Source organism: Pangasianodon hypophthalmus, chromosome 21, assembly GCF_027358585.1.
Source record: "Pangasianodon hypophthalmus isolate fPanHyp1 chromosome 21, fPanHyp1.pri, whole genome shotgun sequence".
Taxonomy (NCBI): domain Eukaryota; kingdom Metazoa; phylum Chordata; class Actinopteri; order Siluriformes; family Pangasiidae; genus Pangasianodon; species Pangasianodon hypophthalmus.
This window is the reverse complement of record NC_069730.1, coordinates 4,913,813-4,928,228: the sequence shown is the minus strand read 5'-3', so window position 1 is coordinate 4,928,228 and position 14,416 is coordinate 4,913,813. Positions and strand designations below refer to the sequence as shown.

Here is a 14,416-nt window from a genome sequence, read left to right as displayed (position 1 = left end):
ATACTAGAGGAGGTACACTACAGTGAGAAGACTACAGTCTGTACAATACACTCAGTACAATACAGTCAGTATACTATTGTAGGTACACTACCTTCAGTACAAGACAGTCAGCACACCACAATCCAATACAGTACAATACAGTCAGTACACTACAGTCAGTACACCACAGTCAGTGTACTACAGTCAGCACGATACAGTCAGTATACTACAGTCAGTACACTACAGTCAGTACAGTACAGTCAGTATACTACAGTCAGTATGATACAGTCAGTACGATACAGTCAGTACACTACAGTCAGTATACTACAGTCAGTACAGGACTGTCAGTACAATACAGTCAGCACGCTACAGTCAGTACACTACAGTCAGTACACCACAGTCAGTATGCTACAGTCAGTACTCCACAGTCAGTACACCACAGTCAGTATACTACAGTCAGTACACTACAGTCAGCACGCTACAGTCAGTATACTACAGTCAGTACGATACAGTCAGTATACTACAGTCAGTACACTACAGTAAGTACAGTACAGTCAGTATACTACAGTCAGTACACCACAGTCAGTATACTACAGTCAGCACGCTACAGTCAGTACAGTACAGTCAGTACGATACAGTCAGTATACTACAGTCAGTACACTACAGTCAGTACACTTCTGTCAGTATACTACAGTCAGTATACTACAGTCAGTACAGTACAGTCAATATACTACATCAGTACACCACAGTCAGTACACAACAGTCAGTACGATACAGTCAGTACATTACAGTCAGTATACTACAGTCAGTACAGTACAGTCAGTACAATACAGTCAGCAAGCTATAGTCTGTACACTACAGTCAGTATACTACAGTCAGTACAGTACAGTCAGTATGATACAGTCAGCACGCTACAGTCTGTACACTACAGTCAGTACGATACAGTTAGCACGCTACAGTCTGTACACTACAGTCTGTATACTACATTCAGTACAGTACAGTCAGTACAATACAGTCAGCACGCTACAGTCAGTACACTACAGTCAGTACAGTACAGTCAGTACAATACAGTCAGCACGCTACAGTCAGTACACTACAGTCAGTACAGTACAGTTAGTACACTTCTGTCAGTATACTACAGTCAGTATACTACAGTCAGCACAGTACAGTCAATATACTACAGTCAGTACACCACAGTCAGTATACTACAGTCAGTACGATACAGTCAGTACATTACAGTCAGTACACTACAGTCAGTATACTACAGTCAGTACAGTACAGTCAGTACAATACAGTCAGCAAGCTATAGTCTGTACACTACAGTCAGTATACTACAGTCAGTACAGTACAGTTAGTACACTTCTGTCAGTATACTACAGTCAGTATACTACAGTCAGCACAGTACAGTCAATATACTACAGTCAGTACACCACAGTCAGTACACAACAGTCAGTACGATACAGTCAGTACATTACAGTCAGTACACTACAGTCAGTATACTACAGTCAGTACAGTACAGTCAGTACAATACAGTCAGCAAGCTATAGTCTGTACACTACAGTCAGTACAGTACAGTCAGTATGATACAGTCAGCACGCTACAGTCTGTACACTACAGTCAGTACGATACAGTTAGCACGCTACAGTCTGTACACTACAGTCTGTATACTACATTCAGTACAGTACAGTCAGTACAATACAGTCAGCACGCTACAGTCAGTACACTACAGTCAGTACGATACAGTTAGCACGCTACAGTCTGTACACTACAGTCTGTATACTACATTCAGTACAGTACAGTCAGTATGATACAGTCAGCACGCTACAGTCTGTACACTACAGTCAGTACGATACAGTTAGCACGCTACAGTCTGTACACTACAGTCTGTATACTACATTCAGTACAGTACAGTCAGTACAATACAGTCAGCACGCTACAGTCAGTACACTACAGTCTGTACACTACAGTCAGTACAATAGATTTAGTACACTACAGTCTGTATGCAACAGTCAGTAACTGCACACTTACCAAGTGCACTTAAATGTGTTAAATGGTACACTACAGGTACAAGACTTCTAGCAAGTGATCAGATAAAGATCAGTATCCTCAGTCTGCGCCTCTAAAGTGTGCACTTAAAGTGTGAAGTGTGTACTCTGAAGCTTTGTCTCACTTTTACTGTGGATAAGTGTGTTCACACTGAGGAACTGTAGTGCAACAGATGGATAGATAGATAGATAGATAGATAGATAGATAGATAGATAGACAGACAGACAGTTTTATGATTTCATTTTATTTTAAAGGCAGTGATTATTATTTGATTATGACTCATGGGTGCTCTTATAGCTTTGACAGGACTAGAAGATACAGGAACGAAAAGAATGAAAGGAAGGAAGAAAAGACATAAAAAGAAATAAAGAAAGAAAGAAAGAAAGAAGAAAGGACAAAGAAGCAAAGACAAACAGATAAGGAAAATGAAGGAAAGAAAGAAAGAAAGAAAGAATGAATGAACAAAGAAAAGAAATATGAGACAGAGGGAAAGAAAAGAAAAGAAAGGAAGAAAAAAGAGAAGAAGGAATGATGGGAGGAAGGAAGGAAGGGACAAAGGACGAAAAGGAGGAAAGACATACAGAAAGGGAGGAAATGGATAGAGGAAGAAAGCATGTGAGAAAGACAGGAAGGCGGGAAGGAATGAAGAAAAGAGGTACAGAAGGAAAGGAAGCAAAAAGAAAGAAAGAAGGAGATAGGATGAACAGAAAGAAAAAAGAAAGAAGCAAACAAAGAAAGAAAGAAGGATATAGAAGAGAGAACGAAAGAAGGAAAGGAAGATATAGAAGAAAGAAAGAAAGAAAGAAAGATTAGCATCTCTTCGTTCTTCTCTTCATGTGTGTTGGAGTTTATTAAACCATGGTGGTGGAGAAGCTGGAAATGAGCTTTGGATGTTTTGTTTGCAGGTTTTAAACCACTTACACAAAAAGCTGAAGAACATGTCCAAAAAATCAGAGGCATCGAAGAGGAAGGTAAGGCTTTTAAACGCACCTTTAAAGTTTTAATAATGTTCTTTAGTATCACAGAGTGAACTGTGAATGGCATCATTAGGGCTGCATCTTCAGGATTTAAGCCCCAAAGGTTTGTTCCAGCCTGGATTTATTAAATAACGCTCTTTCCTTACCCACTGCTCTCACTTTCAAAATCCAATTACACTCTGTTAGGCCTGGCAGTGCACGGGTTCCTGAGACCTGCTCTGACTGTCGTGGATGTATAAGTTAGCTGACCTGCATTTTTTTTTTTTTTGCTGATATTGAATGGCATAAATAATTTAGATGAAAACATACTGTAAATGCGACATAAATGTAAAAATGAACTGTAGCCAATGTAGCATTGCTGGCATTGACTAAGCACCTAATAGCCTACTAGCCTACCAGTGTTACTGTGACTGCTGTGCAACAAGCCCGGGGCCTGAACATTGAGACGGTCCCCAAACACAGTTCATTTAACTTCATGGAAATGTCAAATGTCAAAATGCAGGGACAGGTGAATCATGGTTGGTCCCCCTACAGGCGAAAAATCTCATTTCGCTAAACCCATGATGCAGTGGAGCTGAAAATCCTTCAGAAGCTTTTGATTGAAGAAAACTTGCTAGCAATAGTAAACAAAATTGACTTATCATGACATATGATATAAACAAAGGTATATGCTTTAGTAGAAGTCTTTTTTATGTCTTAGCACTGTGTTTAATTGCTTAACATCTGATGAAATACGAACTACCCACAATCCTACAGTGAAGCCTACAGCCATTTTGGAAATAGCATTCATGGCGATCTCTACAGCATCCTGAAGTTCTCATTGCTACCTTTTTCTCACATTGGGCTGTATTCAGAGTTGAATTACGCGTGCAATGAAGATTTAATACCGAAATTGGTATTCTATCCTCAGCCATAACTCTGGACTTTAGCACTATCCAGACGTAATGCAGGAGTTTCCTTAAATTTAGACCTGCCTCAATTACACACAATTCTGATCTTGGATTTAAGCCCATCCTTCCTCAACCCAGTTTTACAAAAAAAAAACACTTGCATGTGTCTTTTTTCCAGCACAGTCTATACACTGAATACTAACATTCTGTCATAAGCATACATTGCACAGCAACATGTGAAACTTTAACTAGAATGCTCTGTATGCTACGTTCTGCAGCAACGTAGTTTAACTAAGCTGACTTCTATCACTACGCTATTTAAACAAGCTCGATATAGAATAAATTAGGGCTGCATGGTGGCTTAGTTGTAGCCATGTTTGCCTCACACCTCCAGGGTTGGGGGTTCAATTCCCACATCCACCCTGTGTGCACATTCTCTCTGTGCTTCATGGGTTTCCTCCTCCAGTCTAAAGACATGCATTGTAGGCTGATTGCCATGTCTAAATTGTGTGTGTAATTGTGTCCTGTGGTGTGTTCGCACCCCATCCAGGGAGTCCTCTGCCTGGTGCCCCGAGTCCCCAGGGATAGGCTTCAGGCTCCCTGTGTAGGATAAGCAGTACAGAGAATGGATGGATATTACTAATTATACCTTATTTTTTAACATATCACTTTTTTAACAGCTCACTTGCTCATGCAAAAATTTTGTGCTTTTTCATGACGTATGATTAGACTTGACGGCCTCATGAAACACAATCAGGCTTGCAAGTCACATGATAACACGGCACAGTTACGGCACGAGTATTTTCAAAATACGGATAGTTTTTTTAGGCTGTAAATTCTTTAGGCTACAGAGAATACAGAGAATTTGCACATTTTTGAAAATACTGTCATGTCAGCACCAGAAACGGTGTTCAACTGGCTACAATACCCAAAACACAACACAACACAGCCTACGGATATGGCCATCACGGACTACAATACCCAGCAACCACAGAAACTGTCACGTTCACATTCATGAGCTTACTGAGCACACACACCTGAACTCAATCACTAATCACAGCCATACAGCATATAAGGACTCTCACACCAACCAGTCATTGCAAAGTATACACTCTGTGTTCTCGTACCAGTCCTTACCAAGCCTTGTATTCAGTCCTAGTCTCTTCTGGTTTTGATCTCATTTCGGGTTTTGACGTTTTTGCTCATTGTCTTGCCCTGTTCATGCTGATCGTGCATTGCCTGACCTTTTCCTGTTCTCTGACCTTGTTTTTTTCACACATTTTGGAGCTTTTGTTTACCTGCACCTGCGTGCGTATCTGCCGCCTGACAAATACCTGCTATGCAACGGATGTTGGCAATTTTCATATTCTGAATGGGCCCAGCAAATGGACTTAAAGCGATAGTTCACCCAAAAATGTTGTTCCAAACCCGTAAGGCTTTCGGAACACAAATGAAGATATTTTTTAAAGAAACCTGGGAGATTTCTGCCAGCAGAGGAGGGTTTCTCAAGGTTCTGGCATCCAGGAAATGCGCACTTTAGCACCATTTTGAAAAATAAACCAAGACCAAAAGCAAAATCAACTTAGAATGTAACGAACGAAGCTTGCGTCCCTCTTCCTCTGCTGTAAACAGTGCAGAACTTCCAACGTCCGCTCTCACGTCAACACAAACACACATGCGTCATAGTTCTCTCGTGAACACGCATCAGAGATCTCTGCGGAAGTGAAGATATTTTGTGAATAAAGCCTTAATTTTAGTTTATTTGCACACATAAAGCATTCATATTGCTTCATAAAATTGGGCTTAAACCACTGGAGTCACATGGATTACTTTTACGTTGCCTTTATGAACTTTGGCTACATGGACTGTCAATGGAGGGACAGAAATCTCCCAGGTTTCATTAAAAATACCATCATTTGTGTTCCTAAGATGAACGAAAGTCTTATGGGTTTGGAACGACATGAGGGTGAGTAATCAATGACAGAATTTTCATTTTTGGGTGAATTATCCCTTTAAGCAGCTGCGTAACCTGACTCTGAATACAAGAAACATTCCCTGCGTAACTTTTGAACCTAAGTCGCCAACTCTACCGAAGCTAGATAGTTGACGTAATATGAACTTAACATTAGCTAGCATTGCATAACAAGCCACTGTTACCTGGTCTGTATTTTTTTTTTCTGGGGAATTGCTCAACTTTTAAACTGCTACAATGGATTAATTGCCTTCTGTGTGTTGGGGTTTGGGTGTTTTGCATACAATAGATTATATTACAGTATATCCATCTATTAAATCATGCACAATCAAGATGTGAGGTGATATTCTCCTACGCACACTTGTATTATTTTGTACATCAGTGAATTGGTCTAATCATTCTCATAGCTAGTCTTTATTTATAACACTATGTGCAATAAGAGGATGTTTTAGGGCTTTGGTGAAAAACATTTAGATATCCTGTGTGTGTTAAATACTGCCTCTTTAAAATTTATTATATCATGCAGTATAATGGGATAGTTATGATGTTGGAATGTAATATAACTGTAAGATAAAGAGTTACACCAGGCACTAAAACCTATTTAGAAGAATGAACTGCTTTAGTGTTTCCTCATTCCATAAATCAGTGTACAGTAAACAGCACATAAAACACAATGACCTTTTCTGACCAGAAAATATATTTAACACATATAAAACACATAAATCAGACACTCATACATTAGTTTTAGGACAGCAATAAATCAACGACAAATCTCTACAAATAGAATGAACCTGCTATAATGCACAAAGCAAAATAAGGCGCAAGGAAGTCCAGTGTGGTCGTGCACATTTCAGCAGCAGTCCTTTATTACACAAAAATACAAATGGTGCTGGTACAAATGTGCTACCGGAGCTAAACCCACCTGTATTTCAAAGCTAAAAATACATCAATATAAGGTTTAATTTTTAGCTTCCATTTGTGGAACGAATCACAACAGCACCAGCAGCAGTGCTAAGAACATTGTGAGGCTGGGGCTGATTTCTTTCTAGCCCAGACTGTAGATTCTAGCCTCTGAGTGACAGTCGTGTCAGGTGATTACACACAGTGACACACCCCCTATATTTGATCTCTATTTGGGCTGATATTTTTCACACACGTGTCACGTGTGAAAGTCGCGGATGTATAAGGTATACATTATTTACCCTATCACCCAGAAAGGGGCGCTTTCTGAATTAACAGACAAATCCTGCCATGTTATTACAATATGTTGCATTACATCTAACATGGATATGTGAGTGAATCTGTCTACGCTGAAACTAATCAGGTTTTGTCACTGAGTGTAAAAATCAAGTTTCCTCTCCAGTGTCAACAAAGCCATAGAGGAAAGTTTTAGAACTGTTCATCTCCTTGCGTCTCCGGGGTTCGAATTGTGCCTCTGTCCTGCATGTGTGGAGTTTGCACGATCTCCCCGTGCTTCAGGGGTTTCCTCAGGGTACTCTGGTTTCCTCCACCAGTCCAAAGACATGCACTGTAGGCTGATTGGCAATTCCAGATTGTCTGTAGTGTGTGAATGGGTGTGTGATTGTGCCTTGCGATGGGTAGGCACCCCGTCCAGGGTTTCCCCCTGCCTTGTTCCCCGAGTCCCCTGGGATAGGCTCCAGGCTTCTGGTGACCCTGTGTAGGATAAAGCGGTACAGAGGATGGATAGATGGATATTAATTATTAAGCCCAATGCGTTTTCTGAAGCTTCGCCATTTTCAATGTTGATTTAACAATCGGACGCGACAGACCGAACACCGTCTGCCATGATACAAATGATAAACTGCTCACGTTAACATGATAAAGTGCTGTTCCGAGTGGTTAAATAAGATAATGACATGATATGATGAAGCATCCCTTTGGGTTTTGTTTATTTTTAAGGCGTGTGTTGGATTAATTTTGCTACAATGCGTCGTGTGCGGCCACCGTGAGCCGAGCAAAGTGGAGCCTCTCTCTTATCAGTGTGACTGATGAAGGTTAAAAGCAGCGTTCAGATGGACATTACTCACTCCGTTCTCTGAGAACAGTGCTGTTAAATACAGCTGAGGAAACGGCACTATCGCTGCGGTTACGAAACGTCAGCTCCTATCTGAATTTACACACACACACACACACACACAAGTGCAGAGAGACAGAGAACTTCAGCTCGACTTGTGTTATTAATAAAAAAGCACCATAAACACCTGTCTTATTCATCACGTCATGATTCAAGCTAATTAAAATTAAACTAATGAAGACATACACACAGGTCCTAATGATTTATCTATTTGTTTTGATGTTCGTATACATCCGTTCTTATATAGCTCAGACAAGTTTAGATTTTTTTTATTTTCTTTTTTTAATCATTTTTTCTTTTAATTCTAACACAAATAGTATAAAAAATATTTCCAGTTTCAGATTTATGCTCATTTCATTGATGTCCATTTTCAAATATGCAGCATTTCACAGACGATTTAAGACCTTCATTTCACTTGTGTGTGTTTTTGACAAAAAAGAAAAAAACATTTAGAAAAATACACTTTTAATAGCAGAATATTGAATAGATACGATATTCTAGTTGTTCTCTAATTAGCTAGCTAGCTGTCACACTCAACCAGCCCATGTTTGGTTACTGTTGCTGATCGATGTAGACCAAATCATTGTGCTTAGAGGCTACAAGTGTTGTTTGGGGATCAGGAAAGCTATCATCTAGAAGCTGGCAGTAAGGAATTCAGATTTTTTAAGAATGTTTTTATTAACATTTTATTAACAATGAGAATTCAAACAATCGAACAATACCCCAGTCTCCTTTTTAACAAGGAAGCAGCACCAATTGAAGGGGGAAAAATACCTACAGATATAGAGATAAAACTTAAAAAATGAAAAATAATAATAATAACAGGCTATGAGAAGTATAATGGGAAAATAAATAAATAAATAAATACCAATATGTTACAAGTTGGCAAGCTTTTAAAGAAGGTGCCTTATCACTAATCCATGATAGTACAATATTTTTATGGAAGCAAAAGACAAAATATCAAATAATCTGGCAGCATATTAGATTTTTAATTTTTTATTGCAAGATATTATGTGGTTATTTTGTCTTAATATCGCATTATTTCAATGTCAACTCAAAATTTCAAGATATTATTTTGATTTAATAACTCATTGCTTCAAGATATTGTTATTTAGACTTAATAACAATAATTCTCATAATTTTTCAAGCTATGATATCATTTTGACTTAATATCTCATTATTTCAAGACATTCTGTTGTTAATAACCCAGTATTTCATCGTTATTTTAACTTAATAACTCATTATTTCAAGATAATTATTTTGCTTTTTTTGGCTTAATACTCATTATTTCAAAATGTGTCATTATTTTAACTTACCATCTCATTAGATTGACTTAATAAGTCATTATTTCAACATACGAGCTGTTATCTTGTTTTAAGATATTTCGACTTAATATCTCATTATTGTGACTGAACTCTTCATTTCTAGTTAATATCTTGTTATTTCAAGTTATTGTCTCGTTATTTTGACTTCATATCTATTAATAAGAATAATAGCAATTAATCCAGACTTTAGTGGAATTAGGTTATGTACTGTATGCATGCTGTATGTCTAATGAATTAGCAATTCACTTAAATGAGTTCAGGTGTGGTCAAGGTTTTGAATTTGACATACATGAAGTTAAATTTGAATGAAAAAATGGCTCACAAAAACATCTTTTATGACACAACTATCGATCAACTATCTATAAGTGGAAATAATTACTGTGTTTGTTTAGCTTCACTCTACTAGGCACGCCAATATAAAGTCATAGTCGAAGGCTTTTATTTGTCATTTTATTTGTCATTTGAAATTCTTATGGTAGTTCCACTGAGAAATCCATACATTAACATATAACATCTACTAAACAAAATATAGAAATGTAAATGCAATATCAAGTATATCCAGGGCAAAAAAAAGAATATACTTTCCAGATGCAAAAATACACACAAATACACAAGAGATACACACAATATACATAAATATGGGTGGGTAGTGTGCATACTAAATGTGGAAAGTGCAACATGGTGTGCAAAAAGGATGGCTGTGCAAATTATGCTATCATTGACTGTTAAAGTGTATGATGGCTTGGGAAAAGTGACTGTTTTTTTAGTCTATTTGTGCACCCCCGGGTTCTCCGGTAGCGCCTGCCAGTTGGAAGCAGTTGAAAGAGCGATTGTCCTGTATGCTTGCTGTCCGTGATCATCTTTTTGGCTTTCCGCAGGCACTGTTGTTTTACTGACGTTCAGGGAGAAGTTGTTGGCTGAGCACCAAGCAGCCTGGGCTCTGACCACCTCTCTGTAATATAATGTTCTCGTAGCCTGCTATAAAAGTGTAGCAGCCTATTTTAGGGTTTATTTTCCCATTTTTTCTTCCCCTCAGCTGACAATACACTAAACGAAAACCACAATCTCAGTGGATTGATTGTTTTGCACTTTTTCCAACACCTCACTATTCTCATTTTCCAGGTGTTTTCCATGTCTCCAAAAATAATTAATTTCTGGCTTTTCCAGAACACCTGGGAGCCCTGTTTTTTTTTTGTTTGTTTGTTTGTTTTTTTGTTTTTTTTGTTTTTTCAGTTGTGATCCCATCCAACACCCAAACACTTCATTAATCCAGATGCAAACAAAACAATTTTGAAGCTAATTGCATAGCTAATTTTGTAGCCAGTAACCATAAATTACTATAATAACCTAAAAATTGGGAACTCCATTTCTAGCTAATAATCATTAATTAAAATTACATTTATTCAGATGCTTTCATCCATTTTATATGATTCAGTGACTTTGCTGTTCTGTGAAACCAAAAGCCTTGAAGTTGCTCTGAAAAAGCACTTTATTCTCTTGTAAAAGGCAGTAAGTACACAGTATTGTACCTTTGCATATTTCTATGGTGACCATGAAGGCTATAGTGAAAAAAATGAAATTAATTTTTTTTGTGGCTTTCTAGTGGTGCCACATGGCCATTACCCAATTATAGCCTTTGATCCATAGCCAGTAGGCAATCATATCCTTCTGTGATCTCTAGTATATACAAATTAACAGAGTCTTCTCAAAGTCCTACTCAGAGGAAGCCCTCACCCTCCCCAGTTGGTAGCTGCTGTATGATATGGAAGAACTAGCTAGTTGATGGGAATTGCCAATGGAAAGTTTGGAAGAAAATGGGGTAAAAAAGTAATTTCTGAAATGTTTAAAGAGTTACAGTGGCTGTCAAATGGAGTGCTACATTTTACCTGCTTTTGGTGGATGGCTTTGTATTCATTTCATGCCTTGCTTCTCAGGCAAGGGTTTCTGGGGCTCTCTTAGTAGATCAGCAACAAGATGAGGATGGGAATAGTTGTATTGATGTTAATTCTATGTATGTGTGTTTTTTTCTCAGACGGCACAGACAGTATTGGTGGTCGTGGTGGTGTTCTGCCTCTCTTGGCTCCCTCATCACATCGTCCATCTGTGGGTGGAGTTCGGCTCATTCCCTTTGAACCAAGCGTCTTTTATGTTCCGCGTCATTGCGCACTGCCTGGCCTACAGCAACTCCTCGGTCAATCCAATCATCTACGCTTTCCTCTCTGAAAATTTCCGGAAGGCATACAAGCAAGTGTTCAAGTGCCAGAGCAACAGGGGATCTCCGTCCAACGATGTTAAAGGAGTACGCAGCAAAGCCGAGACTCCACCGATCACCAACTGTACCAGCGTTTAATGGATACACACTGCGTGTCAAAATGAAAAAAGCAGTTTCTTTCTGAACATAATAAAGCCTGACCTGGGCTAAGGACCATGAAAGACAGTTAAACTACTATATGTACATAAAGCTTCCCTTATGCAGAGTGTACAGTATACAATCTTTGCCCTAATTTTCCTGCCTGTCCTCACGTGATGTGATTTCCACTGCCGGGTTTCCATGTCAACATCCACCTAGTAGTAAATGCGGCCATTTAGCGCATGAGAGGAAACTCTTGGTGGATGAAACAGGAACAAGTCAAAGGACTGTGGGCATTGTGAAGGGTATTTTGTGTGGACAGAAAATGAGAACATTGACGTTGAAGATCTGAAGCTTTGCCTTTACGATCTGTGCTGGTGATCCCTTCTGGTCAGAGGAAATATAATTTATGCAGTAGAGCAATTGTGTGCTTTTCAAAGCCTTGTCATGAACATTAGACATTGACAGCTCTAACTGCAGCTCACTTTCTTCATCCAAACAGTCAATGTGTCCAGTCTTGCTCCACCATGTCTCCTATGGGAACATGGAGAAAAAGGATGGATGGACACCTATTACTCTCTCTGACCTCTTTATTTATCTCCCCATAGAGCTTGACGAGGTTACGTTCAGGTGACCGGACTGGCTGTACTGTTAAACACAATACTGCCACTGTAATGCCTGGCCTCAAACTCAGGATACAGAGTTTAATCATCAATAAAACACTCAATCCATAAAATAAATCATAAGCCAACAGTATAGTGTGGTGTCAAACACAAACATGAGTCCAATGACTATCTAAATGGGTGATCCAAAAGTGCCCAAAACCCCAGCAAAGATCAGAGAGAAACACCAAACGAAATAAGACAACATTGATGATGTGTGTATAGTAAATTTTTAAAACCCCAAGAACCATAAATGATCATGTTCTGTAATAATGTTCATATTAGTTTTGTATGCACCATGTCCTGTAAAAGTCTGGTCATTTGCCAATGTCTATATGAATTTGACCACACTGTCTCCCCTTTCAATGTAAAGTAAGTGGAGCTAATCTTGTGTAAATCTACATAAGCTTGTCCTTGAACGCTCACAAGGTTGTTGTTTCTTGTCATCTCCCACATTGTATTTATCAAATACAATGTATACACACATGTATGTTGTCAACCTGGTGAGTGAAAACTAGCCCAGAACTCTAATTCAGAAGCAAGCTAGTTTGTAAAAACCTACCTGAAGTGAAAGTTAACTAGTGTGTGAAAGCTATCCTAGCAAGAAAAAGTGTGCCTACCAGGTAATCGACACTAACTAGTGAGTAAAAGCTTATCTAAAAATCAAAAGAGTTAAATGAAACAACGCAAAAGCTAATCAGTGACCAAAAGCCAATCTAGCAAGATAAAGCACCAACCCTCCCAATGATCAAACTCTAACTACTGAGTAAAAGCTAATCTTGCAAGAAAAGCCTTCCCTTAGAAGCGATAGCTAACACATGAAACATCAAACATGTCTTGACTACATTATGTTCATTTCTCTGAACTATTGCTTTAAAATAAGAGTGCTGGAAAGCTCCAACTAAACCATAACATCATCATTCTCTCTGATATGGTTTAACATGTGTCTATACAAAAATGGTTCCTTTCTATTCAAACTTTCACAATACGTCTAGCATGTTTACTGAATAAGTTTCACTGCATATAGGATCCAACGCTGTAAATATTAACTTTCGTGCATATTTCATATGTGTATGTGTTTACTGTGCCTTTATTTATGACCTTATGACATTGTCGTATATTATTGAGAGGAAAAATGTGTGTATGCCTCTTTTCATGGAGTACCTCATGTGAAACTGTGTATTCAGCCACTTGGCTACTGTAATGATACATAAGTTGCTTATTTCTGGTGAAGTCAATAGTGTGTGTTTAACCTGAAACTGAGGCACACACCTGAATATTAAAGTGTGAATTAAAGTGTGTGTGTCTGGCTAAAATGAGTACTATGATTATTTAGCTCATTATTGAAAACACAAATATTTAGATTTATCACAATTATTCAGGCAGGCTCTGCTTGATCATTTTATCTCAACAGAAAACTGCCCTTTTTCACATTGTACAATATAAGCCTGTATTCTTTCGCAAACAATCCCTAAATCACAATACGTTCAAGTGTAAAGTGAATAAAGTGTACAGCATTTGGAGGTATCCATTCCGTAGCTTGTAACTACAGTCAGAGCTGCAGGTTTCTGGTCCTCTAAAGCTGCCTCATCTCTTCTCTTCTGCTTTGGTGAGTGTATTTTTTTTATACATTACTAGCACCTCTTCTTTCATAGAACGCTCTGGGTGCCCATTACCATTTTAATTATTTCATTATTAAAATATCTCCACCATCTACCACAGTTCTGCTTCATCATCTTCTTGTTTTCTCTTTCTTTTCTGGCTCCTTCCTTTTGAAAAGCAAGATAAACATGCGCAAGTCCTGCATGCTAGCAAGATGTATTCCCTGGTATAGTGTTGTCCATTTGTGATCCTATCACTTAGTCTGAACTCCCTAGCAGAGTGATGTAGTGCACCTTCAGCAGCTATCAGTTGTAATATGATTAACAATGACTGCAGCTTAGTGAAGACCCGTTAGCAGTTACATTATGAACACATAACCACATAAGCATTTATGGGGTGAGCTATTTAACAGAGAAACATCATAATTGTTATTATCAACATTATGTCCCCTCAGAGGCTGATGATATCTTTATTTGTGCATTGAAGTGGACTGTTGAAGACTGGAAAAAGACCATTTT

The 14,416-nt window shown here is 38.4% G+C and overlaps 1 protein-coding gene across 1 annotated transcript in view; it reads left to right on the top strand.

Moving 5' to 3' along the window:
* LOC113543211 (galanin receptor type 1) overlaps nt 1–13,975 on the top strand; it is a 16,467-nt gene extending 2,492 nt beyond the window's left edge. The window contains exons 2-3 of the mRNA XM_026941291.3: nt 2,931–2,996; nt 11,317–13,975. Of these exons, the coding sequence (XP_026797092.1) occupies nt 2,931–2,996; nt 11,317–11,634 (384 nt within the window). The 3' untranslated portion in view covers nt 11,635–13,975. The remainder of the gene's footprint in view (nt 1–2,930; nt 2,997–11,316) is intronic.
* The last annotated feature ends 441 nt before the right edge of the window (nt 13,976–14,416 follow it).